Genomic DNA, 26,124 nt, shown 5'->3' with positions numbered 1-26,124 from the left:
GTTCACTTGTGAACCGTCCGCGCGTCTCTCTCTGGTCAAAACCCGCCTGCTGCGACCATCGCGGTTGCGGCTTTCCCCTCCTATGTCGGCTCAAATGAATGAGCCGATATAGGAGGGTGCTGCCGGTAGGTGGAAGCCGCGGCCCAGTGCGCCGTGGCTTCCGCCTGAAGAAAGGGCATGTCGCTTCTTTTCTCCGCTAGCAGCAGCCCACTGCTAGCGGAAAAAAGAAGCCCGGCGGTCTGCATAGACCACCATTGTAAAGGGGAGGATTTTGAAGCGAAATCCGCTGTCAAAATCCGCCCCCTTTGCCCACGTGTGAACTAGCCCTTAGAAAGGCTATTCGTCTCTTACCTTTAGACGTGGTCTCCACGGCGCCGTTCCTTACAAACACCGTTTTTACCAGTATGCTAATGAGTTCTTCGCAGCAATGAGGGCGGGCCCCAGCGCTCAAACGGCGATGGGGGCGTCCCCACTGCTGCCTGAGAACCCACTCCAGCGACGCCTTCTTCTTCAGCTGCATCCTCCCCTTCCCTGTCTTCCTTCTTTGTCAGTTCTGACACCTGCGCAGTTGGCTCTGCCAGCGAGACACTGGTAGAGGCGACTGCGCATGCCAGCCAGCGGCCATATTTTCCGCAAGGCAAGACTTCACAGGCATCAGAAGTGGCAAAGAAGGGAGACGACAGAGAGGGGGAGCATGCAGTTGAAGAAGAAGATGTCGCTGGAGTGGGTTCTCGGGCAGCAGTGGGGACGCTCCTATCGCCGTTTGAGCGCTGGGGCCCACCCTCATTGCTGCGGAGAACTCATTAGCATACTGGTAAAAACTGGTATTTCTAAGGAACGGCGCGGCAGAGACGTCTAAAGGTAAGAGACGAATAGCTTTTTTAAAGGCTATTCCGATGTCTAAAGCACACAAAACCGCGTTTTAGTGGCAGAATCCCTTTAAAGAGGACCATTCATGTCCTCGGACACATGCGGTTTTATATACCACTAGAAAGCAGACAGTGCACTGAATTTAGGGAACTGTCGGCTTTCCTGTTATGTGCAGCTCACTCCAGTTTTGCAAAGTGGATGGGAAAGGATCATAGTTAACATGCTGAGTTGATTTACTCCAGATTTTATCAAACATGACTTTGAAAAGTCACAAAAATTATTGCAATATCATTTCATTATGTTGGAGATCTAGACAATGAAGCTAAATCTCAGGACAGAAAAATTACACTTAAAAATGCAACGTTTGATAAACTTAGTGAAAATTACATTCTAGCTTGAGGCGATATCGAGGAGCTAAGTCTAGGATTAGCCAATCTTCAAAGTGAAACCCCTCACAGTAGTATGGACTTTCTTAGAGGGGATCCCCAGGGTGGTTTCCTGGAAAGGTCTCTAATGGCAGCAGCTGACTGTTTGAGCAGGCTGAAGACAGATGCATAGTCATGTAAAAACCAGGGCAACATTCCTGCAACAGCCCTAAACAAGCCTAGGGGAGCAGCATAACAATTGTGGATTCAGCAATGCAGCCAATACAAACCAAGTATGTAAAGAGAAAGCACCTTCACAGACAGCAGGACAGAGCAGAACCTCAGGATATGATCGGCGGCGGTCCAACACCCAGTCCCTGCACTGATCAGCTGATCCAGTTCCCTCCTAGCATTGGAAGCTACTGTTTTGGACAGGGCCAGAAACAGCTCTGCTGCTAGAAGTTTGAAGCCACCGCCGGAAGAAGACGCGAAGAGGACCCGTTCCTGAAGAAGATGGAGGTGGTGCTGGAGAGTTCTCTCGCAGCATTGGGGACGCCCCCAGTGCTGCGGGAATACTCATTTGCATACCGGCGAAAACTGGGATTTCTACGGAACGGTGGCGTGGAGAAGACATCTAAAGGTAGGAGAAGAATAGCCTTTCTAAAGGCTATTCCTAAGTGATAGTGAGAAAAAATTCAATTTTAATGTTAGAATCCCTTTAAATATAATTCACTTTGTTCGTACTGTACTCCATGGACTATTTGCTGACAAGTTCCTGGTGGCTAATCCATTAATAAACACATTAATAAATAATAATAAATCAATAAACGTGTAGAAGCACTATTTCTATTTCTACTTTTTAAAAAAAAAAAAAAAAAAAATTAACTTACTCCTGGTTTTGGCTTCAAAACAATACGGAAAACCCTGCAGGTGTGAACACAGCACATGAGAGTTATGTAAGGCTGACTAGAGCTGTGGCTCCGCTGCTGTGCGCACTCCCGGGCGGCAGGTGGCGCTGCTCCTCGCTGCCATCATACAATAATAACAGAGCGGTGCAGCGTGAGGCGCACATGTCGCGGTGTCCGGGCTGCCAGTGAGCGGGGGCCGGGGTGAGTCACGGTTACACAGCACTTCTCCTATAGAGCTGGCCGGCTGCCGAGTCATCGTGCTGCTGCAGCCTGTATAATAGAAGCGAGCACAGGCGGGGCTCCTCATACTGCAAGGCGGCTCAGGACACACTCACACCGGTATCCTATAACCTTATCTACCCGGGACATGGGCACCGACAGCGGCGCAGCCAGGAGCCTGCTGGACCGGGCGGGCACCCTGCACCTGCACACCGGCAACCTGATGAACTGGGGGCGGCTGAAGAAGAAGTGTGCGGCCAGCCCGAGCGAGGAGGTGGGTGAGAGGGACTACAAGTGCCAGCAATCCCGGGAGCCTGCGGCTGTCATTGCGTGCTTGGGAGTTGTAGTCTGTATATGTAGAGATTGCAAAATGGGGGTGTGTAATGGAGATAGCTATATATATCTATATATACAGTGTGTGTAATGGAGATAGCTATATATATCTATATATACAGTGTGTGTAATGGAGATGGGGGATATATATATATATATATACAGTGTGTGTAATGGAGATGGGGGATATATATATATATATATACAGTGTGTGTAATGGAGATGGGGATATATATATCTATATATACAGTGTGTGTAATGGAGATGGGGGATATATATATATTTATATATCTATATATACAGTGTGTGTAATGGAGATGGGGCTATATATATATCTATATATACAGTGTGTGTAATGGAGATGGGGATATATATATACAGTGTGTGTGTAATGAAGATGGGGCTATATATATATATATATATATACACACACACACAGTGTGTGTAATGGAGATGGGGATATATATATCTATATATACAGTGTGTGTAATGGAGATGGGGGATATATATATATTTATATATCTATATATACAGTGTGTGTAATGGAGATGGGGATATATATATCTATATATACAGTGTGTGTAATGGAGATGGGGCTATATATATATATATATCTATATATACAGTGTGTGTAATGGAGATGGGGGATATATATATACAGTGTGTGTGTAATGGAGATGGCTATCTATCTATTAGTCTATCTATCTATCATCTATCTATATCTATCATATTATATATGGTCATGGTGGGGTCAGTATATCCCTGATCCTCACCTCGGTGTTATCTCTCTACTACGTTCACATTTGCGTTGTCCTGTCTGTTCTTCACCGCCAGGACCAGGAAAGTGGCAAGGAATGGATCCCAGAGATAAGACACATCCCCAAAGTCTCCATTGACTATAATGGGGTCTGTTGGGGTCGTTTGTCTTTTATACTGAAACCGCTGGACCAAATGTCGGCTAAAAGGTTTTTTTTTCCGTTTGGTAATTTCTGACAGACCTGCGTTTAGGGATATGGCCTCATTTTTGTTAACTCCGACGTATTTCATAGGTCTGTCTGACAACACCGGTCACCAAAAATGTCAGTTGTCATTGTGTGACCTAGAACATGGTGATCACTCGTAGATGTGTCACATAGGATGACAAATCCTATGTGTGTGTGTATGTGTGTGTGTGTATGCATATATATATATATATATATATATATATATATATATATACTCTGCATATAGAACATGTGCTCTTGTGTACTAACAATACTGTAATGTTACTGGACTGTATGGAGCAGGTGCTGGGATCATATAACCCCCCTCCTCTTTCCCCCATATAGATAATGTATATTGAATACGGACACTGTAATACCGCATACCACCGCCGCTATAGCTGTTGACATTCTAGCTTCACACCTGCACTGGGCTTTGCGTTGTTTGTGTCTGATGGAGAGCCGGACCCCCAAAACCGGAGACCTTCTGCTTTCCACCCTTTGTATACCGAAACCAGTACGGAGACGAGCCCACCATACAGGTCTTTTCTCTCTTCTGATTTTCGGCGGTGTTTGCTGGTGCAGTCTCTGACTCCAAGGCAGGCGTAAACCTCGCTTAAAGGGGTTGTCCAGGCTAAATTTTTAAAGTTTAAATATGTTGGGGCAGTAAAAAAATCCATACTCACCTGTCCCAGTTGCTCCGTTGTCGTCCCATGGATCCTGGTTCGTTTGCTGTCTCAGGTCTTGTGCTGAAGCCGCTGATTGGCCTCAGGAAGAGGACCTGTGATGTCACAGGTAACGACATTGATGCCCTTCCCTGATTGACTGTGACATCACGGGTGCTCTTCCTGTCCTCAGCGGTCACGGGAGCAGATGACACAGGAGGACGCCAACGCAATGGGGACAGGCGAGTGTTTTTTTTGTTTTTTTTTCTACTGCTGCCAGCTTATTAAAACTTTAAAAGGGTTCTCCATTTCTACCTGGACAACCCCTTTAAGACTATCTGTAAAAGCACTGCGGAATATGATGGTGCCATATAAATAGTCACGGCTGGCCAATAATTTTATAATCGGCTCTTTCCATTTTTTTACACTATAGTAGGATCAGTAATATTTCGGATAGGTGTCCATTTCCGTTTCATGCAGGTGTCTTGTGTCACCTGGGCTTTGTATAGTGTGGTAGATTGGAAGAACTGGCTTTGCCACTTTCCTTAAAGTAAATAATGACACTCGCTGATCACATGACTTCGGAAATGTCACCTTAAAAATTTGTCTCTGTAAAGCGTGACCCGACTGAATTAAAGGGGTTCTCCAGCTAAATAAAATAGCTGGCCTATCCTCGGGATTGGTGAGGGTCCATCTCTGCACCCCTGACGATCCCTTGTTTGCAGCAATCGCGCTAAGCACTGTCACAGGCCGTAGCGGCGGCGTGTGGTATGGCAGTGTCCGTATTCAATTCAGTGAAACATGGCTACTTTTTTTTTTTTTTTTTTTTTCCTTAAATATGAAAATGGCACCCCACTTGTTTACAGGTTGTTTGTGGTACTGCAGTTCAGCTCTATTTTGCACTCCATCTTTGTTCCAGCGAGGATCACGCTGTCGCCTTGCAAGTAAATGGAATGAAAGTGCCACCGCAAAAGGGCTGTGACTTCAATTTCTAGTCACAAAAAAATAGAGCACATCTGGATTATTTTTTGACTGGCATCCTTGGGGTTGCAAAGCCACTCCACTCGCTTACAAGGTGACGTGGCGATATTGCAGCCGCAGTTGCTCAGGGGAGATGGTCACTGTAGTGCAGGGCAGCCTATGGCCCTTCTTGCCTCTGCGGATAGTAGTCCATAGCCGCTGTGGGTCACTTGTCTCTGCCCCTTGATTCTACACATCAGTAGGGGTAACAATATATATATATATATATATTGCCCTCCAGGGGCCACATCACGTGTCAGCCGGTAGTTCTAGCAGGACATACTAAACCCAGTATAGTATATAGGCCGTGACTTGCGGCACTTTGGTTACTTCACATTGTTCTTGATCTTGCCTGTCAGGATGACTTGCATCTTTTACACCTTGTAGCCGTACATTTATAGCGTAGGCTCTCACTGATTTTGTATTATTCACCTGCCAGATCTTAATCCATTATCCATCACAATACTCCGACATATTAGATAGCTGTTATTGGAAGGCTTATTCACAGGCAGCTATTCCTCCTTGCTCCCGCCTACACATGCACACTCGGTTTAGACTTTGGCAATCATGTTCTGAATGGTAACAGGGGAATAAACTTCTTAAGACTTCACTGATGCTGGCTTATGTCTCTCAAGAACTAAAGGATGGGAATTGTGTAAATTCAGCGTGCTGGATCATTGGGGGGAGTAGGGAGTCCCCGTAAGTATTAGCTTTTTGGCCGGTTGTACTGAAATCAACAGGAGCTGATTTTATACAGGGTTTTTCCATCGTATTTACATAGTATAGGGCAGGGGTAGGGAACCTTCGGCTCTCCAGCTGCTGTGAAACTACAACTCCCAACATGCTCCATTCACTTCCATGGGAGTTCCAAGAACACCAGAGCAAGTATGCATGCTGGGAGTTGTAGTTTTGCAACAGCTGGAGAGCCTTACGTTCCCTACCCCTGGTATAGGGGATAACTTGCAGAGTGGTAGGTGTCCGACGGCTAAGACTGCTACGGATCAGATGAATGAATGGAGCAGTGGTTGTGCAGCGCATGCGCTGCTCCATTCATTTCAGTGGATGCACCTGAAACGGCCTCCCATTAAAATAGATGGTGTGCGGTGTGTGCCCTGCCAGACCATTCCGTCCTCTGTTCTGATCAGGTGACCGTGAAGCATCAGCAATACGACTGCTATGTGGCCGCCAACCCCACGGGCGTACGTGTTGCTGCTATTTGCTTTTAGATGGTTTATTCGATAAAGACTTTGCATTTTTGCACTTGGTGTTTCTAATAGAAACCACAGCGGCACGTATGACCGCCACGTGTGGTCTAACCCCTAATAGTCATTAGATCTGTTCACAGAAGACGACTGCAGGAGACAAGGCAGGTTAAACTCGACAGACTTGTCTTCTATCCCTACAGCGATGTTGCTATATAGACCGTACCGTTACATAGTAAAAACTTGACTGTATTACATTTTATGCTTCCTTATGCAAAATGTGATACTAAAATTAACCTGGCAGCTAAGACTGGATTGCAAACATTGAATGTGCTTTCACTTCCCTTAAAGGGATTCTACTATTAAAAACAATTTTTTTTTCTCCGTAACATGTAGGATTAGCCTTAAGAAAGGCTTTTCGTCTCCTACCTTTATATGTCTTTTCTGCACCGCCGTTCGGTTAAAATCCCATTTTCCACCGGTATGCAAATGAGTTCTCTCACAGCACTGGGGGCGGTCCCCAGCGCACTCTCCAGCGCCGCCTCCGTCTTCTTCAGGAACAGGGTCTTCACTTCGTCATTGGCTTCAAACTTCTAGGCCAAGGGCAAAGCCGACTGTGCATACCTGCCGGCCACAAGAAAATGGCCACTTACACAATATTGTAAGCGGCCATTTTCTTGTGGCCGGTGGGCACGCGCAGTCGGCTTTCTCCGGTGGGGCGGAGAAGACATCTAAAGGTAGGAGAAGAATACCATTGTGACAACAAGGAAAAAAAAGGATTTTAATGGTAGAATCCCTTTAATTTCCTTGCAGATATTACCCTGACTCGATTCATACCCAGGGCCTGATGCAAAAAGGCAACAGATATTGCAAAGTGACTGTTATTAGCACACGTGGGTTAATGGTTCACCACACGCCAATACTTTGGCTTCCAAATGACAAGTACTTTGACATTTGTGGTTACAGCTTAGTTGCTTATTGTCACTTTATATTCACAAACTGAGAAAAAGTTATTAAACTCAAACTTTGTAAGAATTGTAGGAACGTCCCTAAGTAGGCTGAAGGTATACATCAGTAAGGACTATAAATGGTTAATAATTGGAGGTGGTGCAGGAGGAGGATGGGCTATATGGTTATGTATTACAAATATTACTCAACTTAGGTGAATGTATCACTCGAGACAACCTTGCATGCTTTTGTCAGGTATTGTAATATATATAATTTTTAAAAAAAAATTTTTTGCAGTTGGGGGATTGCATCAGAACAACGCTGAATGAATGGAGCTCAAAAGTCCCCCCCGAGCTTGTGCAGGTAATACTTTCCCTTCTACATAAATGTATAGAATGTCTCGTTCTAACACTGGAGTATTGCTATAGACTGACAGGTGACGAATATTCTCAGTGGGACCAGGGGAAGGAGAAGTGCTTTACACGTCTTGGTTAATAAAACGTTACAAGATGCCTTCCTTGTGACATCCACACATTTACATTTCTTTTAATCTGTCCCGCTGAGCTCTAAAGCTAAGGATTCCCACCCTGCCATTGCCAAGTCTAAGTAAATTTCATGTGTCCCAATTTTGACAATCCTTTTCTTTAATTCTCTGCATGAATCTTATTAAATCCCTGACTCTGTCACTAAGAAGAGCAATGTTTAACCCCTTCCCGCCGATGGCATTTTTTGATTTTCGTTTTTCGTTTTTGACTCCCCTCCTTCTAAACCCCATAACTTTTTTATTTCTCCGCTCCCAGAGTCATATGAGGTCTTAATTTTTGCGGGACAATTTTTTCTTCATGATGCCACCATTAATTATTCTATATAATGTACTGGAAAGCAGGAAAAAAAATCAGAATGGGGTGGATTTGAAGAAAAAATGCATTTCTGCGACTTTCTTACGGGCTTTGGTTTTACGGCGTTCACTGTGCAGCCAAAATGACCTGTCCCCTGTATTCTGTGTTTCGGTACGGTTCCAGGGATACCAAATTTATATGGTTTTATTTACATTTTGACCCCTAAAAAAAATTCCAAAACTTTTTTTCTAAAAGTCGCCATATTCCGACGGCCGTAACTTTTTTATACATAGGTGTACGGGGATGCATAGGGCGTCTTTTTTTGCGGGGCCGGGTGTACTTTTTAGTTCTACCATTTTCGGGAAATGTTATTGCTTTGATCACTTTTTATTCAAATTTTTATCAGAATTAAAACAGTGAAAAAACAGCGGTTTGGCACTTTTGACTATTTTTCCTGCTACAGCGTTTACCGAACAGGAAAAATATTTGTATAGATTTGTAGAGCGGGCGATTTCGGACGCGGGGATACCTAACATGTATATGTTTCACAGTTTTTAACTACTTTTATATCTGTTCTAGGGAAAGGGGGGTGATTTGAACTTTTAATACTTTTTATATTTTTTTATATTTTTTTTTACTTTTTTTTTATTTTTTTTTTGCATTTATTAGACCCCCTAGGGGTGTTGAACCCCAGGGGGTCTGATCACTAATGCAATGCATTACAATGCTAATGCATTGCAAAAAATCATCATCTCTTTTGCAGGCTGTATACACCAGCCTGCAAAAGAGAGAATTTGCAGACCGGCTGGGAGCCTTTAACAAGGCTCCCCGCTGTCATGGCAACGGGGGGTCGGCCCTGGATCATGCTCCAGGAGCCGGCGATCCCTGCCAAAATGGCGGCGCCCATGCGCCGCCGGGAAAATGGCGCCTCCGGCGCCTTTGACAGCAGCGCCGGAGGGGTTAATGCCTCCGATCGGTCCGGGGACCGATCGGAGGCATTAGAGCTGGTTGTCTACTGCTTGAAGCAGTAGACACCCGGCGGCTATGACGGCCGCCCGGCTCCCGGGCGGTCGCCATAGTTACAGACCCGACACGCGCCGTACTATTACGGCGCATGTCGGGAAGGGGTTAAAAAGAAAACACCATATTGGATGAGTAGGAGATAGAGATAAATATTGCATATATGTCCTCCTACAGTTGCTTAAAGGAACGCTTATGGGCTTGTTCACATGGGCACAGAGGGGGCGAATTATGGAGCGTAATCCACGTCATAATCTGCCCCCTCACAATGATGGTCCATGGAGACCGCCAGGCTACTTTTTTCCGTGAGTGACAACAAAAAAAGAAGCGAGCTGCCCTTTCTTCAGGCGGATTCCACGGCTTGTTGAGCCGCACGTCCGCCTCATGGCAACAACCTCTGGAGTTGGCCAATTCATTTGAGCCTTCTTCGGAGGGGGAAGCTGCGACTGTCGGAGGCCACGACAGTCGTGGCAGGCAGATTTTGGCTCGAGAGTGACAGTCCCCTCATCACTCTCTGTGCCAAAATCCACCCTTCTGCTCCCCATGTGAACTTACCCTTAAAGAGGACCTTTCATGGTTTGGGGCACAGACAGTTCTATATACTGCTGGAAAGCTGACAGTGCGCTGAATTCAATGCACTTTTGGCTTTCCCGATCTGTGCCCCGGGTGAAGAGCTATAGGTCCCGGTACCGTAGCTCTTTACAGTCAGAAGGGTGTTCCTGACAGTCACTCAGGAACGTCCTTCTTCACAGCAGCGCCTATAGCAGTGTGAGTGGGGAGGAACTCCTCCTCCCTCTGCTCACAGTGCTCGTAGTGCTCGTCCATAGACGAGTATTATCAGGAGGGGAGGGAGCGTTCCTCCCCGCTCACACTGTACAGCGCTATAGACGCTGCTGTGAAGGACATTCCTGACAGACTGTCAGGAACACCCTTCTAACTGTGAAGAGCTACGGTACCGGCACCGCTAGCTCTTCAACCGGGGCACAGATCGGGAAAGCCGAAAGTGCGCTGAATTCAGCGCACTGTCGGCTTTCCAGCAGTATATAGAACTGCCTGTGTCCCAAACCATCAGAGGTCCTCTTTAACACACAAGTTGTGCAATAAATAATATCCCCATTTCCTTACTTTACAATGCCTCACTTCCTTGGTTCTAATTTGTGTAATATTACAATTGGACGTCCCGTGGAGCCTTAGCCACAATGATCATAATATAAATATAATATTATTTATATATATATATATATATATATACAGTCCTATGAAAAAGTTTGGGCACCCCTATTAATCTTAATCATTTTTAGTTCTAAATATTTTGGTGTTTGCAGCAGCCATTTCAGTTTGATATATCTAATAACTGATGGACATAGTAATATTTCAGGATTGAAATGAGATTTGTTGTACTAACAGAAAATGTGCAATATGCATTAAACCAAAATTTGACCAGTGCAAAAGTATGGGCACCTCAACAGAAAAGTGACATTAATATTTAGTAGATCCTCCTTTTGCCTCTAGTCGCTTCCTGTAGCTTTTAATCAGTTCCTAGATCCTGGATGAAGGTATTTTGGTCCATTCCTCTTTACAAAACAATTCAAGTTCAGTTAAGTTTGATGGTCGCCGAGCATGGACAGCCCGCTCTTAAATGATCTGAAAACAAAGATTGTTCAACATAGTTGTTCAGGGGAAGGATACAAAAAGTTGTCTCAGAGATTTAACCTGTCAGTTTCCACTGTGAGGAACATAGTAAGGAAATGGAAGACCACAGGGACAGTTCTTGTTAAGCCCAGAAGTGGCAGGCCAAGAAAAATACCGGAAAGGCAGAGAAGAAGAATGGTGAGAACAGTCAAGGACAATCCACAGACCACCTCCAAAGAGCTGCAGCATCATCTTGCTGCAGATTGTGTCACTGTGCATCGGTCAACAATACAGCGCACTTTGCACAAGGAGAAGCTGTATGGGAGAGTGATGAGAAAGAAGCCGTTTCTGCACGTACGCCACAAATGGAGTTGCCTGAGGTATGAAAAAGCACATTTGGAGAAGGCAGCTTCATTTTGGAAGAAGGTCCTGTGGGCTGATGAAACAAAGATTGAGTTGTTTGGTCATACAAAAAGGTGTTATGCATGGCGTCCAAAAAAAACAGCATTCCAAGAAAAACACTTGCTACCCACTGTAAAATTTGGTGGAGGTTCCATCATGCTTTGGGGCTGTGTGACCAATGCCGGCACCGGGAATCTTGTTAAAGTTGAGGGTCGCATGGATTCCACTCAGTATCAGCAGATTTTTGAGAATAATGTTCAAGAATCAGTGACGAAGTTGAAGTTACGCCGGGGATGGATATTTCAGCAAGACAATGATCCAAAACACCGCTCCAAATCGACTCAGGCATTCATGCAGAGGAACAATTACAATGTTCTGGAATGGCCATCCCAGTCCCCAGACCTGAATATCATTGAACATCTGTGGGATGATTTGAAGCGGGCTGTCCATGCTCGGCGACCATCTAACTTAACTGAACTTGAATTGTTTTGTAAAGAGGAATGGTCCAAATTACCTTCATCCAGGATCCAGGAACTGATTAAAAGCTACAGGAAGCGACTAGAGGCTGTTATCTTTGCAAAAGGAGGATCTACTAAATATTAATGTCACTTTTCTGTTGAGGTGCCCATACTTTTGCATCGGTCAAATTTTGGTTTAATGCATATTGCACATTTTCTGTTAGTACAATAAACCTCATTTCAATCCTGAAATATTACTGTGTCCATCAGTTATTAGATATATCAAACTGAAATGGCTGCTGCAAATACCAAAATATTTAGAACTAAAAATGATTAAGATTAATAGGGGTGCCCAAACTTTTTCATAGGACACTGTGTGTGTGTGTGTGTGTGTATATATATATATATATATATATATATATATATATATATATATATATATATATATATATATATATATATAATCTTATAATTTATTTTTGAGTATTTTTGGACCGCCATTTTAAGTGAAAGAAATTGCACTCTGTATCTGACTTCAGCGGTTGATCTGGTCACTTTTATTGTAATTTTCCACACTGTTTAGCTAGTTAATCATTACAGTGAAGATGAATATCTCTAGAAGTCAATTACATTTTGGCAGGGAGAGCTCTATATATGTAATCCAATGGAAGATTTCCTCATCCTTCTAGTAAAGGAAGCAGCAGATGTATCATCATCACGGCAGCTCAATGTGGGCTCGCTTTACACATATATATTTTTTTTTGTTAATCCACCTAAAAATGTCCAATAACATGAATGATTAGCAAGCGTAGTATTAGTATATATAGGTAGAGATCCTACATTCTGGTGGTCTATATGCGTGGGGTCCCAGTATTCATATTGCCATGATCTTGCAGTGATCACCAACCCATTGGCCAGATTTCCCATTTAAGTTGCCCTTTAGGTACTGGAAATATGTGTATTTAAGAGTAAAAATAACAGTCTTGGGTTGGATATTTGGTTTGTAGAAGGGCTTTGTCTGAGACCAGACTGTTGTTTTAACCAGAGAGTGACTTGTCTGACTCTATTAGGAATGATCTGATCCTCTTAGTCTTTCAGTATTCACTCGAATTCAATCTTTTGTCAACTACATGACATTTCCCAGTCTATTAGTAAATGGGTACTATGTGGGTGTAAAGTATATTGAGATGGGGGGGAGGGAGATAGAGCGATGGAGCAGGGGTCTGCAACCTTCAGCTGCTGTGAAACTACAACTCCCAGCATGCACACTTGTTCTGCTGTTCTTGGAATTCTAACAGAAGGGAATAGAGCATGCTGGGAGTTGTAGTCTCAGTGACTGACGTTTCAAAGACTTCTGACCCCCTGAGGTAGACTAATCTCCCAGGATTCAGTGCAGTGGTAGATCGGCTACACATGTTTGCGGGTGTATATATTTTCAAAGGGAACTTGTGCCCACTATCTTAAGACGTGATCTATGACCCCTGTTAATCTGAGCACCTATCCATGGGACTGTTCTAATAATGTGTCACTCTTATGTCATTTAGGAATCTCCAAATACACTGGAATGTGCCATGACCCCGGCGCTAGAGACCATAAACCCCGAAGAGAGAGATGAAATGAAAGTGTCTGGTAAATATACATATATACATTCATCTTTCCTGTAATCTGGGCCATACTGTACTTTAGCGGCCCCTTGACCACCCACAACTTCCCTTCATCATATACCTTGTGGTCAGCTATACAGGTATAAGCTGGGTCTGACATTTTGGCTTGTCACCATGCTTTCCCAGTCTCCTGAATGACTCTGGGAAAGCTTGGTGGTAAATGAAGAGTTCATTTAATTTAAATTATGTGGCTCGACTACAACGATGATGATGATAAATAATAAAAAAAAAGAAAAATAATTAAAAAAAAATATATATTTAATAATCCTGGCTGACATATCTTGTTGCATTTGCTTTGTGCATGCAGTTAATACCAATGAATGGCTGCTTTGTATTTTCTCTCCTTTTATATAATCACATGTAACTAATGCGTTTTTTTTTTTTTCCCTCCTAAAGTAAAGCTGTTTATTTTGGGCCATGACCTTTCATCTATCAGATATGCAGTAGACATGGGTAAGTCCTACAGGCCACAAAAGTACAGAGACTGTAGTTGTATATCACAAATCCTATGGTACCATCACTGACAGCGCCTGCTGCTAATGGATCGCCGTCATGTCACACACAACTTGGTAGTCAGCGCTTTGTTGCATGTAAGCATTATGACCGAGACTTATTATGCCTTATACGCCAGGGGGTCGGACAATCGGCCTGCCAAATTTATTATTTATGCCAGAAGACTGATGAAAATGGTCGCAGTCAGGAGTTGCATTCGGTGCTGTGGCCGTCCGACGACTCAAGCATTTCCCAAAATGCATTGTTCTGTTCCATCATCCCGGTACGCCATGTGTGGGGCCTTAGGACAGAGCAGCAGGTTATTTGTGACCACTTTGCAGTCCTGGTTCACTCACTTTCTGTGAAAAGCACAGGGATGCCATTCTGTTTTTCATAGTCCCATACACAAGACACGTGCGCCTGTAACCTTACGTTGGCCCATCCACCCACAGGTCATCTACACATTGTCAATTCTGCAGCAGCCTAGACAGCTAAAGCAGCACTCTGACCTTATCCATCAGCTTCCAGAACTCCTTGGGATATGACATGGAAGGCTAGAATTACATTGGTTGTTGGGTAACGCGACTCTGCTGTTACCCACAAACAATAATCAAATCTCTCAACTATGCCAATCTATTTCTGTAAGGCGCCCGTGTTGCGTTCCTCCATGGAGATCCTTTGTCAGGCAGATTTTTGTGTCCGTCCTTTGTCTGACACAAAATTAACTTGCTTAACAAACTCCATGGTTGACTTGTTGCTTGCAGTTTCGGTGGCAGACTGTGCAATAGGGGCTGAGCAGCTCTTATCCTGGATTATATTATTTTGGCACCATTTAACAGGCCTGACCTCATATGAACTGGTTTTCAGTAAAGCCCTCAGTGTTTAAAGATATTGAGATCCTGATGTAAACCACATTGAAAATAAACAGCTATTTGGCAGCGCTGGTGGCTGGCGCTGTACTAAAGAGTCCACGAACACAAGAGATTAGCAAACATGTGCTGCTAATACTGTATACAAGTTCACATTCCATAATCCTCACCCTGCCAGAAAGACTCGCATGCCATTGTGTCCAGAGAACCCCTGTGGCCTTGTAATAGGAGGCCGAACATAGTAAACAGGAAGAAGAACTTTATTTAGTATCAGGACCTCGTGGGAGGAAAGGACTAGTTCCACCTTTTCTGGAAATCTTAAAGGCTAGCTTAACACGTAGGAATAGCCTTAAGAGAGGTTATTCTTCTCCTACCTTTAGATGTGTTCTCCGCGCCGCCATTCGGTAGAAATCCCGGTTTTCGTCCGGATGCAAATGAGTTCTCGCATCACTGGGGGCGGTCCCCAATGCTGTGAGAGAACTCTCCAGCGCCGCCTCCATCTTCTTCAGGAACGACCTCTCTACGCGTCTTTTTCCGGAGCTGGTTTCAAACTTCTAGGCCTCGGGCAGAGCCGACTGTGCATTCCCAAAGGCCACAAGAAGATGGCTGCTTGCACCAGCTTACTGTGTAAGCGGCCATTTTCTTGTGGCCCAGGCATGCGTAGTTGGCTCTGCCCGAAGCCTAGAAGATTGAAACCCAGCTCCAAAAGAAGACACGCAGAGAGGCAGTTCCTGAAAAAAGGTGGAAGCAGCACTGGAGAGTTCTCTCGCAGCATTGGGGACACCCCCAGTGCTGTGAGTGCTTGGGGACCGCCCCCAGTGCTGCGAGGAAACTCATTTGCATACAGATGAAAACCGGGATTTATACCGAACGGCGGCGTGGAGAAGCCATCGAGAGGTACGAGAATAATAGTCTTTCTTAAGGCTTTTCCTCCGTTTTAGGGAGAAAAAAGTTATTTTAATGGTAGAATCCCTTTTAATGTTGCAATAGGTTTTAATGACAAATTTCCTACTTTTTATTTTTATAGCCCCTGTGTGTCTTCCTGTATACTGACAACAGTGTAGTCTGATTCTGCAGTCATATATGTCCACTACTTCTCTCGTGTGACAGGTGTTTGTTAGAAAACAAATTCTGTATAATCTGACCCTGCCGTCTCTTTGTGCTGTATAGGCATTAGTCTGTCTAGGACTTATAGAAACAAATATTTTTTATTGTGCCAATAAAAAAAGTGGTTGCAAAGATTCCTAGAATACAAGTCGCTTTCTACTAAATCTCTCAGACCTGGAGACGCCTTGACTAGGTTTTACTTTCCCAGGCGGCATTTCTTGTGTTGCTTAAAGGGCGTGAATTGGGTTTGTCCTTATCTGACATTGGCATGTTTGCATATTCCATTGAAAGCCAGGAGTCTACTGAACTACACAGCGCTGCAGAGAGATGACGCGTTTCCATGTTGTTGACGTGTTCTGCTTTTGATAACATAGATTTATAATAAGTTACTCTGTATAAAGGAGATTCTAGAACATAACATTGTATGGCTAGCGTATCAAAGTCATTGTCTGTCATTTTCTTGATGGTTTGCGGTCTCATTTTTTTCACTCTTCTGGTTCCATGTCATAAATCCGTCTCTCTACAATGTCATACAGTCACATTGCAGAGCTTTTGTTACCGTGGCCGGTTCTCAGCATAATTTTCTTTGCATGACTGATATCACAAACCATATATACCTGCCCGTCTATGCTACATTGCTTGTAGTCATCTGTTCGGTGCCGGCTGTACCACTGGGTAGTGGATCTGTCATATCTCAGAAGTGAAAAGTTGTGACTTGAATATTACTTGTATTTATGTACAATGGCTCTCGTCCTCATCACCTCTCCCATCTTGTATTTCTCCAGCATGTTCCACCCTTGCTGTGGCCCAGTTGGACTCTGTGATCATCGCACCCCCTCCTTTGGAAGATGGAGTCGTTCTTACCTTGGAGCATTTGCAGCCTTACTGGAGAGAGCTGGAAAGTCTCGTACGGGACAATAAAGTTGTTGCTATAGGGACATCGGATTTAGATAAACCGCTCTTGGAACAGCTTTACCTCTGGGCACAGGTGAGGCTTTGCATCCAGTTCCCAATACCGTTTGCCAAAAAACATGTTGTACTTTGTGTGTGGATAACCTATAATTTACTACAGCAGCGCACGGTTTTGTATGTGTGAATGCTGCTTTGTTTCACTACCATCTATAATGTAAACTTCTGAAAATCCATATCTAGTTCTGCTTGCAAAGCTGCAGGGTAGAGGGTGACTTGTAGCCCCTATATATGATTATAAGGGGTCTCCCCTCATAGTGATGGTACATTGATAGAATATGCAATCTCTTTAAGCCAGGATTACATGGTGACTTTGACCACGACCAAAATGACTTCTTCACTAATGGAAGTGTATGGAGTCTCACTGTAACCCAGAGGATGCCGGGACTGCGACTACAAGTCATGATTAAAGGCTCCGATCCAATCCAGGAATTACAGAGCAGGTCCTATTGTGCTCCATGATATCGGGACAGCACACGAATAGGAATGAAGGAAGCACGAAAGGCACTCAGACTCCCAAATCAGCTCCCCTTTGCCTCCACACTGTTCCATATACATGAGGCCTTCCATTAGTGAATGAGTTTTAGCGCAACATGGCAGTCTTTGATCACATGGGTATTGCATCCAAAATCGACATGTATTCCTGTAGTCCGATTTTGTGTCCGAACGAAAAAAAAAGGTGTCACCGACTGTCACCTTTAAAACCCATTCAAATGAATAGGTCTTAAAGCTGACCCCCAGGAAGCCATCCCCCCTCCAGTTTCTCGGGGCTGAATGACACAGGGCGGACACCGGGTGCAAGTGTGAACATACAGGGAAAATTGCAAAATGACATTTGGATCCAAATTTTTGTCATGGCAAGTTTTATTATTGTTACTGATCTGTAGACTACATGTAATACTATGCTTTATTCTGCAGGTGAAGCCAAGTAGTAACCAAGTGAATCTTGCATCGTGTTGCATCATGCCCCCAGATCTAACCGCCTTCGCAAAGCAGTTTGACATTCAGTTATTAACACACAGCGATTCCAAAGGTAAGTGAACGGTCTTGGTTTGTGCATTAAAGAGGATGTATAGGATTAGAGAATATATCTGCCTTCTTCCAAAAACAGCACCCCTCCTTTTCATAGGTTGTTGTGGTATTGCAGTTCACATTTGATCAGTGGCAACTAGCTGCAGTACCACATACAACCCATAGACTGGTGTTATTGTTTCACTCACTTCCCAACTCTGACCACCAAACCTATTCCAGAATGGGGTTCCCCAGTCACTGCATCAGTATGAGGAATTAATGGAGAGGTGACTATCTCTCTAACCCATCCACAGCCCTTCTGTCTATGGTGGGAATATCTATAACCAGTGACGGTTTCTGTAGACGCGTCGGGCATGTGATAAGTGGACTCTTTCTTTTTTTTACATTTTTCTGATTTTAATTTTTTTTAAAACAGAAATCTTACCTGAAGACAGTTTCCAAGAAGCTCTTCAAGAAGGCGTCCAAGGCGCTGTAGCGGATGGCTGGTCCCCGGAATGGATCTTACGATATTCTGTCATTGTAAAAACACGCGGCATTATAAAATCCAAAGGCTACATGATACAAGCGAAGAGGAAAGCTCCGCACTAAGCCGCCGGGGGTCCGTAACAAACCACTGACACGTTATCAGACACACATGAACGGTCCTTGGGCGTAAAAAAGACCAAAACGATGCCGACTGCTGGCAACACCTACAGCCAGAATGGTGTTTACAAATTGGATACCCAGGATCAAGGAGAAAAGCGTGACCAGAAACCTGTCCCCTAATCTAAGAGTTGTGTTAGTAGTTAGTTGGTTTTAGTTTCGGCATTGTTCTGTGGTTATGGAACCAGCGATCCTACATCTTCAGGGTGTAATAGTCCGACCGCTTAACATAGCGAGCATTGAATAGCAATGTTCTTACGTAAACAGGTGACGTACTGTATCTTGGACTAAAGCGATCGATGCACTGGCGCACAATTCGGTATCTCGCAACACTATCCCTTGTCTATCAGCGGCCATCAAGTCAGAGGACGTTACTCTTTCATCTCCTATAGACAGTCGGCCATTGTTATGTGGGTCACTGTAGGCAATTCTTAAAGGAACACTAAAGTGAGAATGAATGCTACAAGTATACAAAGAACGGAGCTGCACTTGCTGTTTGTGCGTAATCCTGTAATCTCTTGCAGATCTGCCCCATCATTATGGGATTTTTGCTTTTGGGTGCATTTGTATTTAGCGTTCCTTTAAGTTTGCACTAACGGATAAAACGGGAAGATAAAACATGTCCACCTATACAATGTCAACATTGTATTCTGAAGGTCAGCCCTAGTTTATTATCTCTTATCTCTGTTTTTCAACCTTAGAACCAAGATATGAAAATATTTCCTTTGGTTGTTATTTTAGCTGAGAATTTTATTAGTTCTTGCTCAAAAGGGTGATTGATAGTAAGAGATCCCTTTAAATTGGGGTGGGGGCTCATCCATTTATAAAGGGGATTTTTTTTTTTTTTTCCTTCAAGTTGGGGTCTGTTCACAAGTTATTGTTCTGTTTATAGTCAATGTATTCGCCAGGATAGTTCCCATACACGTTGGATGTAACCCTGCGGCCATCATATGCCAAGAGGGCGACCTTTTTGGTGGCCATCAGAATTTTTTATTTTTTAATAGAAATTTTTTTATAATTTACTTTGCAGTATACTATTTTAACTTTATTTTTCAAAAGGCAGAGGTACGCCAGAGGTTTATACGCACATATGCCAGAGGTTTAGGCTTGTGAATACTATAAAATGAAATGTGAACAAGCCCTAAATTCATTGGGGGGGGACACAATAGAACTTTTTTTTTTTTTTCTTAGAGATGGCACCATAATAGCAATTTTCTAGTGAAGCATTTCTAGGAATTTCCTAAAACTGTGTAGTTTAAAGGGAATCTGTCAATGGTAAATTTAGGACACTAAAGTCCTTATTGGAAGAAGACTGAAAGCTGTCAGACCGGGTCCGGCCGTGAGCGGTGGTGAGCGTTTTATGCTCTCCGCCACTAAACCGTTTTTTTAAAATCGGACACAGAGTACTGCATGTCCAATTCTGTGTCCGATTTTAAAAAACCGGTTTCGCGGCGGAGAGCATAAAACGCTCACCGGCGCTCACGGCCGGACAGCTTTCAAACCCATTCAAATGAATAGGTATGAAAGAGTCCTGCAGGTATCCGTCTCCTGCCTCTGTTTTGTGCAGGAAACGGAACCCTGCAGAACGGAGACCGGGCGCAGATGTGAACGAGCCCTTATGGTGGATTGAATTCAAATGACAGGTTCCCTTTAACAAAAACTAAGTTACATCTGAACATCTCGACTGTCTATCTAGCCCGGTGCTCAGATGTAATAGGAGGGTTAACCACTTGTAATCCAAGCTGAAATGAAATCTGTCGCTCAGCTATGGGATCTACGTGTTTGCCCAACTTTTTATAGAAGACGACTTAGGCTGGTTTCAGATGTCCAAGCTCAGACCGGGAAACTCTATCCAGGTATCCACCAGATTAGCGGACCAAGCCCGGCTCACCTGAACTGACCTCGGTGGTTGGGGTCAGGTAATCCGGCTGATACACAGATTGGGTTTCCTGGCCCTTAGAGTACTAGTGATCCCAGATGAACAGTGCTCAGACTTGTGAAAGCTGGCGATCACTTTACAGCCAAGTCTCAGCCGTGAGTTTTAAAGGGTCCACGCGAGATCTGTTGTCTTCACATTCACTTCAGGTCCGTGAAAAGAGACGAGAACATTCCATCTCTGAGAAAATTTATTTTCTTTAATCTGGATCACATGGCTGAGGAAGAGCATACACCGCTAGCGGGGATCAAATAACTTCTGCTGGTCACATTGACATGAAACCACTGTCCATTGTGTTGCTGAGGACCATTTTGACTTTTAGTAGTTGTCATTTGCATTGTCTTTGCTTCTCCATGGCTCTATAGTCCACTATGGGAGTATTTTATGCAAGCTAGGCCCCCTGCCGTAACCCGTCACATACTTGCCTATCGGCTAGGAACGCATTTCACTTTTAAACCTCTTTTTATTAAATGTTTTAGCAGAACGTAAAGCAAAGACCATAAGCTGCTCTAAGCTTGCTGACAAATGTGTGTGGCTGCCGCATACTGGAGCGGACGTTCACATTGCTGCAAATTGTTAGACATAGAGGTTCCTATACAAGGACCGCAAGGCTCCCGCAGGCCGGAACATACTGTACAGATGGCTGTGCTCAGTATCCAGCTAGCCAGACAACTTGCAGATATATTTTTTTTTTGTACAGAATCTAAAGGTTCAATGATCTTGTTAATAATGTAACATGCTTGAGAATATTTAATGATTTTACTATGCGGGCTGTATGGTGCAAGAGCATCACAGCCGCAAAGATGGGTGAGGGTAATGTTATAGTATGAAGATATTTGTATATACAGCATGTTTGGGTAGGAATAAAGTTTTAGTTTAACTTTTTGAAGCTTGAAGTTCATTTTATAGCATCAGTTTAGTCGTGTGACCAGGTCATTTTACTTCTTTATAGTGAAGGCTACAACATAGTAGGCCGGAACAATGTTCTACCTGGTTTCAGTAGACATCGGGGTGCTCAGATCAGAGGTATATCAATCCTGTGGGGTGATTAAAAGGAATGTCTGGGAGTTTATAAAAATTACGACATGGTACGTACTTGTTATAGGGGACCTTTCACCACTTCTGCCAACTCAAACTCTCTTCATCCTTGTATTAAGCACTCAATTTTCTTAAAATCCCAGATAAATCCTTTAAGAACACCTGGATAGTCTTAAAGGGGTTGTCCCATAACAAGGATCCTATCTATACTGCTTCTTAATGTGGATTTAAGACTATTCCTAAATACACTGCTTCAGCAAAACTGCTTTGTTTGTCCACTATCTTAATTTATTCACTTCATTGTTGACACTGCGTTTCTATGGCCCTTGGGATTATCTGCTCAACTGTCAAGTGAGGTAGCTGCCTGCTCTCAGGCGGGAGGGGCTAAGTGCACGGGAGCGAGCCTGTGTCTATAGCTGTGTCTGTGTCATGTGACCTAGCTTCCTGCTCTCAGATAAAGGAGGGAGGGGAAATGAGTGCTGCTTTCTTGTGTAAAACAGTCTAAATCCTAGTGGGACCTGGTCCCTCTGCTCACTAGGATTTAGCTTTCTTATATAGAGCAATCTAAAAGCTAGTAGATAGAAGGACCTGGTCCCTTAGCCCACTAGGATTTAGCAGACTCAATATATAACAAGCTAAATCCAAGTGTTATAGGACCTTTGATGATATCACATGCGTTTAAGTCGTCCCATAGGATCATGCCATGTGGTGGGCGGAGCTAAACTGGAGGTAGTCTGAGAGTAATGCTTTGCATATGAAACCCCGCCCACCAATTGCCGTCGAAAACCAGGAAGAAAGAAGTCTTTGCAGCAGCAAAGACTGGTGAACAAGGGACATGGGAATACCTCTTTTAAGTAAGGCTACAACGACACATTCAGTAGTACTACCTGTCAGACTTGTCTTACATTCTGGAAATACTACTTAGGTTTACACTTCCACTACGTTGATCAATATGGAAGGATTGCTGCAGTAATTTAAAGGTATAAATAGAATTTCTCTAATTTATATATATATTTGCATATGTAATTTGCATAATAGAGATGGCATTGTACGCATTGTATTGGTGCTGTGTAGGGCATTTAGTCTAAGTGGCATTTTTATGCAGTTCCCTTTTAGCTTTCATGCACACTGTTTTTACCTACATCTGCACGATGAACTTGCAATGTGCATGTATGAAACGTCTTGTACTGTACTGCTGCTGTAACCGGGACCCTGGCGAGTCTATAATACTGTATAGTATCCTAAACAAGGACATTTATGGGGTGTGCTATAAGCTGCCATCTACTGTCTGTGCTGAATGGGTGAGTGGACCAACTCGTAAGAGCGAAAGACACTTTTACATAAGTTGAATGAAGTTGCGCGCATATATATAATACAGTATATATACATGTATAATTTTTTTTTTTTTTTTTTTTTTAATTTTCAATATAAAGTAGTATATAAAGGTATGTTCCCACAGAGGAATCGGAGATGAACTTCTGCCGCAAAGAACAGGCCTATTCTGCATCCCATTATTTTCATCATGCCATCCCTTGTATCTGTGCAGTAATATCTCCCTGTATAACACTGCCTAGTATATACCCTCAGACTGGATGTTGTGCCCCTCACACTAGCTGCTGCTTTTATATCTTTGATTTGGTAGAATTATTACAATATTATATTTTTCCTTTATTACTTGAAATAAACTGATGCTGGAAAATATATTTTTGTGTATCTTTTTTGCTTTCATTGGATTTTTTGGGTGTATTTAATGTCATTTATTTCTTTAGTGGTATAGTTTTATAAGGTTGGGAAAGACAGATCTATGATCCTGCCATGTAGCTCCAGAGGAAGACAAACTCCTATGAAGTAGCCGACTACACCATATATACTGGATATATAACCCTGGTATCCTATAGCCTAGACCAGTGGTTCTTAACCGGGGTTCGATCGAACCCTAGGCCCTATGCACGGTTCATTTTGTGTACCAGTAAAAAAAACCTATGTCTTGAATTTGGAAAAAAAGTCATATTTGATTACTAAAGAAGGGTTTGGTGAATGTGCAGATGAAACTGGTGGGTTCGGTACCTCTGGCCTAGATATTTATGTATCTAAAGGCGAGGGCCGCGCGGTGACTGTAACACTTTCACCAATTGAAATGCAGTTGCGTTGCAACCCTGAGGGTTTGTAGGGTTAAATTTAATAACTAGATGTCAAAGTTACAACACTGACCACAATGTGACTCTACGCTCTTACATTGTTGAAGGAGTCATGGGATGATGCTGCAATCTATGGTCGTGTGACAGGAGAGCGGCCAAAGTCCTCATGTAGTCCTGGCCTAACAAACCTGCCATTGCACTATGCTACTTGATATAAAGGTGACCACACACGTTAGACATATACTGGCCTGACCTAAAAATCTTGTGTGACTTGTCTTTCATCTGATATTCATGGCCCTGTCTTGTCTTTAATCTGATAGCAGATGTCGTGGAGGGTAAAAATTAGGCAAGTTGATTTTCCCCTATCCCTATTGAGAACACATTCAGTCAGATGAGCAGAGTGTGCAGGTAGGGGTAGAGAGCAAAATGTGTTAACCAAATGGGAGGTCCCTCAGGGGAGCATATTATATTGTGTGGGCCACTGTGGAGCATTATATTGGGGGGGGCCCTGTGGGGAACTATTGTGTGAGGGCTGCTGGGGAGTATATTATACTGTGGAGAGCAAATTATACTGTGTGGAATCACTATGGGAAACTATACTGCGTAGGGGCTGGGGGTGGTCTTTTATACTGTATGGGGTCAGTATAGAGCATTATACTAGGGAGGAAAGGTGGGAAGCCTATTATACGGTTTAGGTCTGTTAGCGAGTATATTATACTGTGTGGGGGGCTAAGAGGAACATTTTATACGGTGTATGGCTGCTGTGGAGCATTTTATACCATGTAGAGCATTATCCTATGGGTGGAGGCTTAAAAATTCCTGCCGGCAGCCCTGTGTGTTATATCTGCATCACAGCTCCCTCACTATAATCTTGCACATACGTGTAGGGCTCCATACAGAACTGTGTACATGCTGGCCATGGAGTCATTGCAGCCTGCACAGTACTATAAGGGATTACTATACTAGGAAAATGCTCATTAATGCCGAACAGTCAGGACAAATGCAAGATTTTGGTGAAGGCTGGGTTGTTGGCCATTGCCAAGAAGATGTTGGGTGGACCCTAGGGCCTTCAGTCCGACATTGATGGTGATACCAAATTTCTATAGAATGCCTTTAGGCTGGGACCACACTTACTTTTACTTTGATTTTTACACCCCCTATGGCACTAGGGGTTCTGATCACAGTCTAATATAATGGGTTACAGTATATTGAGTATACAGGTGTGAACCTGGCATAGCGTCGCCTGACTGTCTTGGAGGGGGATGGCGATTCGGAAGAACACAAAGGCACCCACCTGCCACCGGTAATCGGCTTCCTCCGTCACTGAAGGGTTAATGACCACCATCAGATATTGCAGGCGTTGCTGCCGGTGTAATACAGCAGAGATGTGAGGGGCTACGGCGCCACATCAGCTTCTAAGTGGCGCCATATTAAAAGTGCCGACATCTGACGTAGTATTATAGCGCACATTATGTATTTTATTTATATATCGCCAACCTATACCGCGGCTTTTTACAGACCATAAGGTTCAAAGACATATTAAACGAGACATTACGGAGGAATAAATTTATCAGCGATCACACAATCGTAGCACCGGTCCTGCTCGCAGAGCTTAGGACGCACCGCAGCGACGTTATGATTTCTGATGTTTTTACAATAAGAACTGCAGTGCGGCTATTATTGTTGTCAAAGGTCACAAAATTACTGATGGCGCTTCCAACCGCAGTGTGAACATGGCCAATAAGATGACACGGCTTGAGGTCTCTGTACATATGTTATGTGAATCCATGCAATCACATTATAAGCTGATAAAGCAATCCATAATATAAACTAAAGAATGATTTCATCCATTACTATTAAAAAGAAGCAAATTATAGAAAATTCCTTCATTGGAATATAGAATAAAATAATGTAAACAAAAGCGCGACTCCGCCGGGACTCGAACCCGGAACCTTTGAATCTCTTCCTCCACTAGAAGTCCAATGCGCTATCCATTGCGCCACGGAGCCACCTGTTGGACTCCAAGGAAATAACGTACATCAGTAAAATCCTATGCCCGCCATGGTCCTGGTTTCCCCCCCGTACTGATTTGTCCGTCGCACGGTCCACACACCGCTTCACTGCCGCACCAGTCCGCCTCACGATACAGGCGGTAAAGACCGCAGGGAGAACGGTGGAAAATTCCACCGAACACTGCGAGGCCGACGTGATTTCGCAATAGGAAAACAACAGCGCATGCGCCTTTGCTTTCGGTTTGGAGCCCTCGTCTAACACGCATGCGTTACATTTTAGAAACACTAGAGCTAGGTTTCATTGGGTTTTTTTTTGTTTTTTTCTTCTTACGTGTACGTTTGGTATTCTTCTCGGCATGTTTGG

The 26,124-nt window shown here is 43.6% G+C and overlaps 1 protein-coding gene and 1 non-coding gene across 2 annotated transcripts; one reads left to right on the top strand and one right to left on the bottom strand.

The window, feature by feature from the left end:
• The first annotated feature begins 2,300 nt into the window (after positions 1–2,300).
• Positions 2,301–19,937, top strand: GCLM (glutamate-cysteine ligase modifier subunit). The gene is made up of 7 exons (XM_075287578.1): positions 2,301–2,636; positions 7,808–7,873; positions 13,406–13,490; positions 13,922–13,978; positions 16,779–16,981; positions 17,881–17,995; positions 18,410–19,937. The coding sequence occupies exons 1-7, from the start codon at positions 2,511–2,513 to the stop codon at positions 18,580–18,582; spliced, it is 825 nt and encodes a 274-aa protein (XP_075143679.1). The 5' UTR covers positions 2,301–2,510; the 3' UTR covers positions 18,583–19,937.
• Positions 19,938–25,672: 5,735 nt separating this feature from the next.
• TRNAR-UCU (transfer RNA arginine (anticodon UCU)) lies at positions 25,673–25,757 on the bottom strand. The gene is given in 2 exon segments: positions 25,673–25,708; positions 25,721–25,757. It is a non-coding gene; the product is annotated as a tRNA-Arg (tRNA).
• Positions 25,758–26,124: the final 367 nt, after the last annotated feature.

The sequence above is a fragment of the Leptodactylus fuscus genome, chromosome 9 (genome assembly GCF_031893055.1).
Source record: "Leptodactylus fuscus isolate aLepFus1 chromosome 9, aLepFus1.hap2, whole genome shotgun sequence".
NCBI lineage: Eukaryota > Metazoa > Chordata > Amphibia > Anura > Leptodactylidae > Leptodactylus > Leptodactylus fuscus.
Note: the sequence above shows the minus strand (reverse complement) of the source record. Positions and strands in the feature narration are given on the sequence as shown.